Raw genomic sequence first — 4,451 nt, forward strand, 5'->3', positions numbered from 1 at the left:
AGGTTGGCAAAGACTGGACGAGGATTTTATTATGGAGAAATGTTAGACACTAATAAATACAAAATGTAAATGAAACGACAAAAACATAAGAAATGAAACAACAAAAACGCAATTACTGGGAATTTCGAAAATGCTACGTTCGCAAACATGGCGTTAGTTACACGAACCATCATCACAAAGTCACTTTTCAAATCGCGTCAAAAACACCGGAACAGATTCCCATTTTAATAGAATAATGACAAGAATCCAAAGTTGAATGATGTAGCAACCGTTAGGTAATAGCATCAAATTCACTGCCCAACGGATGATAATATTATTTTGAGACAAAAACTCCTCCTCCTACTTTTACGCAGACGGTTGAATGGGTAGATCTGCGCCAGCAATGAAGTTGATTCGATTACAAAATTCTTTTTCTTATACAACCACAATAAAACGTACCATTTTCTACAAAAAAAGTCCCAAAAATTTCGTACAAGCCTACGATATCATAAACTTGATGAAAAAAAACTGATTACATAGGATCTAACGACTACTACAATTGAGAAACACGTGAACGAGGCCAAAAAGAGACCCTCTTACAAAGGTTTGTAGGACTACTACAATTGACAAACACGTGAACGGGGGGGCCAAAAAGTCTCTCTCTTACAAAGGTTTGTGGGACTACTACAATTGGGAAACACGTGAACGAGGCTCAAAAGAGCGTTTCTTACAAAGGTTTGTGGGACTACTACAATTACGAATACTTGAACGAGTCCAAAAAGAGAGTTTCTTACAAAGGTTTGTAGGACTACTACAATTAGGAAACACTTGAACGAGGCCAAAAAGAGAGCCTCTTACAAAGGTTCGTGGGACTACTACAGTTTGTAAACACGTGAACAAGGCCAAAAAGAGAGTTTCTTACAAAGGTTTTAGGACTACTACAATTGGGAAACACGTGAACGAGGCCAAAAAGAGAGTTTCTTACAAAGGTCTGTAGGACTACTACAATTAGTAAACACTTGAACGAGACCAAAAAGAGAACCTCTTACAAAGGTTTGTAGGACTACTACAATTTGTTAACACTTGAACGAGGCCAAAAGAGCCTCTTACATAGGTTAGTGGGACTACCACAATTGGGAAACAGGTGAACGAGGCCAAAAAGTCTCTTACAAAGGATTGTAGGACTACTACAATTGGGAAATACGTGAAGGAGGCTCAAAAGAGAGCTTCTTACAAAGGTTTGTGGGACTACTACAATTGGTAAATGTTGGATGTCAAGGTGGGACAAGAGATACATGGTGGTAGAGGCGTATGGTTCATTAGGTCCTCAATTACATACTCACGCCAGTTGCTGTCTCCAACCGGCACGCTTACTTGGCGCCTGCTCGCCATGGGAAAACATATCTTAACACTAGCAGGTACTCCATCATCCATCCCCCCCCCCCCCCGAGATTAATACATGGGTGTACATGGATAGGAGATAAAAAGAACAATACATGGATTAAATTGGATGCATGCAATAGAGTAATGGGACAGATCCAATAAAACAAAAATAAACAGATGCTGCTGTAATGTACATGATTACACATAAGAAGGGTGTATGACAGTCAAAGACGTCATATGTAGTCATTCATCCAAGCTGGCCTCCTGGCGTGACGTGATGGGCGTGACTCCCGCACTGCTTGCGGGCTGGGTGTAGGGTGGTTGACCGGTGGCTGCTTGGGCGTGGGAGGGGCTGGATGCGTGGCAGGTGTTGCTCGCCCTGGCTGGGGCCCCGATGATGTGAGACGCAGGTGCTTCCTGTTACGGAGGGAGAGGCGCCCGCTGCCGTTCAGTCTGACTAGGTATTGTCGGTATGGGAGCGTTTCCGCCACGATACCGGTACGGTCCCACAGCTTGGTGGCTTGATTTTGCACTCGTACATGGGAGCCCCGGTTTATGACGGGAAGCGTTCTGGAGGGTCTGTTCTCGGTGAGGGCAGCATCATTGTCAGCCATCTGACGTTCTCTATGCCGGAGAGTTGGCCCCCAGTGTTTGTCTACCGTGAGGTGCCAGCGGGCCGTAGGTACGCCGTCTCGGAGCTACCTGCCTGCTGCCATCTGGGCGGGTGACTTATTCATTCCGCGGAGGGGTGTGTTGAGGTACTGCAGCATAGCCAAAGAGGACTTGTCCGTGTCGAGGTTGCCACCACTGCCTGTGTTGGCCATTATTATCCGCTTCCCAACCTTGACCGCGTCCTCTGCCCTGCCGTTGGACTGAGGGTACTGGGCAGATGATAGTCGCGCGGACACGCCCCACACTTGAAAAATTCCCCCATTTCTTCGCTTGCCAGATTAGTACCCCCGTCCGTGGAGATTTGCTCCGGGGCCCCCCACCTGGCGAAGTAGCGACGTAGCTGGGTCTTGATGTGAGAGGAGGAGGTACCGTGGGGGAAGTGGGCCAGCTCCAGCCAACCTGTGAGCCTATCTGCGTAGGCCATGTACATGTGTCCGTCGTGCTGGAACATATCTGCTACCGTCATCTGGGAGGGGTACTCAGGGGGCGGCGTAATGATGAATTCCTCCGCGGCCTGGGATGGTGTGTGAACGTCGCATTCTTCGCACAAGGAGCGGCGATACTGCAGGTCCCCCTCGAGTCCAGGCCAGTATACCGTCTGGTGTGCTCGTCGTTGCATGGAGTCCAGGCCTTGGTGCCCCGCGTGTAGGTTGGCAGCCACCTGCTGACGAAGGGGCTCCGGTATAACTAGGCGAACGTTGCCCTGTTCAAATGTGTATGTCACTAAGTCTTGGACGACGGCCAGCCTCTCCCTGACACCGTAGAAGGGCCGAAGGCATGCAACTTCCTGGGACTTCCTGTCCGCCCAGTCCCCAGCCAGGACCCTGGCCATGAGCAGCTGATACACGGGGTCGCGGATGGCGGCATGTCTGACACTCGCCTCGTCCACGACGCAGCTGTCGTGCTCTACTGCTGCCAAGACAGCGGCCGCCATGGCGTCGGTGAGGTCCTCGTCAAGGTCCACGTCATGGGTGCTAGGATCGGCTTTCAAGGTGGGGTATCGTGATAGGAAGTCTGCCGCACTGTTACGCTTCCCGTGCAGATGCTTGACCCTGAAGCGGTACTGCAGGGTTCTCTCCTTCAGCCTGAAGAGACGGGGGTTGGAGATTTCCGTAAGGGCCCGATCCCCCAGCAACTTGGTTAATGGGCGGTGGTCTGTCACGACGGTGAGGTTGGGGCACCCTAAGGGCGCTAACACTATTAATGTCATTGCTACATTGGTACACATGACGACGCATAGCCTCATCACTTAGGCCCACCGTTAACTTAGGTAATAACATATATTCGGCTAGGCTACACAGACACTGAGGGCACTGGAAATTGCAATCGGTGGCCTTTTGGGAACACTTTAAAAAGTAATCACCAACGCTTTCGCCTGGGCCTTGTATCACATTGAAAAACTCCGACCATAACACAGCACGGTTTGTAGAGCGTAACACAATATCGCGAATGAAATCCATGGCTTCCGTAGCGGTGAGGTTACTCCATTCCTGAGAGGTGAATCTGGCGTCCAGCGCTCGTTGCAGAGGGGGCATGCAGTATAGCCTGATGGGGTGGACGACCTCGTGCGGCGGTAGTCTGCACAATTCGATCCAACATTCCATCGACCTTCTCCAGGATCTGAACGCGGCGGGTTCAGCTCGATTTCACACTTCTCCGGGGCTGCAGACGAAGGGAGACGTGGTGAGGGGGTAGCGTGTGTCGTAATCACGGAGGGAGTTGATCATTTGTTGCTGTGCCGCCATGGCCTGCCTGGCTTCTTGCAGGGCAGGAACGAGCCCACGGGGAACGACAGGGCGTGCGGCCCTTGGGGTGGACTGCGCTGAGCGACGCTGGAAGGGCATGGTGAGGGTCACGTTGGTCCTTAAGAATCACTGCGCCATGTTGGATGTCAAGGTGGGACAAGAGATACACGGTGGTAGAGGCGTGTGGTTTATTAGGTCCTCAATTACATACTCACGCCAGTTGCTGTCTCCAACCGGCACGCTTACTTGGCGCCTGCTCGCCATGGGAAAACATATCTTAACACTAGCAGGTACTCCATCAGTAAACAAGTGAACGAGGTAAAAAAAGGGAACCTCTTACAATGGTTTGTGGGCCTAATAAAATTTGCAAGCACGTGAACGAAGCCAAAAAGAGAGCCTCTTTCATAGGTTTGTAGGACTAATACAATTTGCAAACACGTGAACGAAGCCAAAAAGAGAGCCTCTTACATAGGTTTGTAGGACTACTACAGTTTGTAAACACGTGAACGAGGCCAAAAAGAGAGCCTCTTACATAGGTTTGTAGGACTACTACAATTTGTAAACATGTGAACGAGGCCAAAAAGAGAGCTTAACACAGAGGTTCGCGGGACTACTGCAATTAGGAAACATGTGAACTAGGCCAAAAAGAGCGCCTTTTACACAGGTTCATAG

General features: G+C 49.9%; 1 protein-coding gene across 1 annotated transcript; it reads right to left on the reverse strand.

Annotated features, from left to right (window-relative positions):
• Positions 1 to 2,188: 2,188 nt before the first annotated feature.
• Positions 2,189 to 3,280, reverse strand: LOC135198957 (uncharacterized protein K02A2.6-like). Its single transcript, XM_064226876.1, has one exon. It carries the CDS (start codon positions 3,278 to 3,280, stop codon positions 2,189 to 2,191), a length of 1,092 nt encoding a protein of 363 aa, XP_064082946.1.
• Between the last annotated feature and the right edge of the window lie 1,171 nt (positions 3,281 to 4,451).

The sequence above is a fragment of the Macrobrachium nipponense genome, chromosome 25 (assembly GCF_015104395.2).
Source record: "Macrobrachium nipponense isolate FS-2020 chromosome 25, ASM1510439v2, whole genome shotgun sequence".
In the NCBI taxonomy this organism is placed as follows: Eukaryota; Metazoa; Arthropoda; class Malacostraca; order Decapoda; family Palaemonidae; genus Macrobrachium; species Macrobrachium nipponense.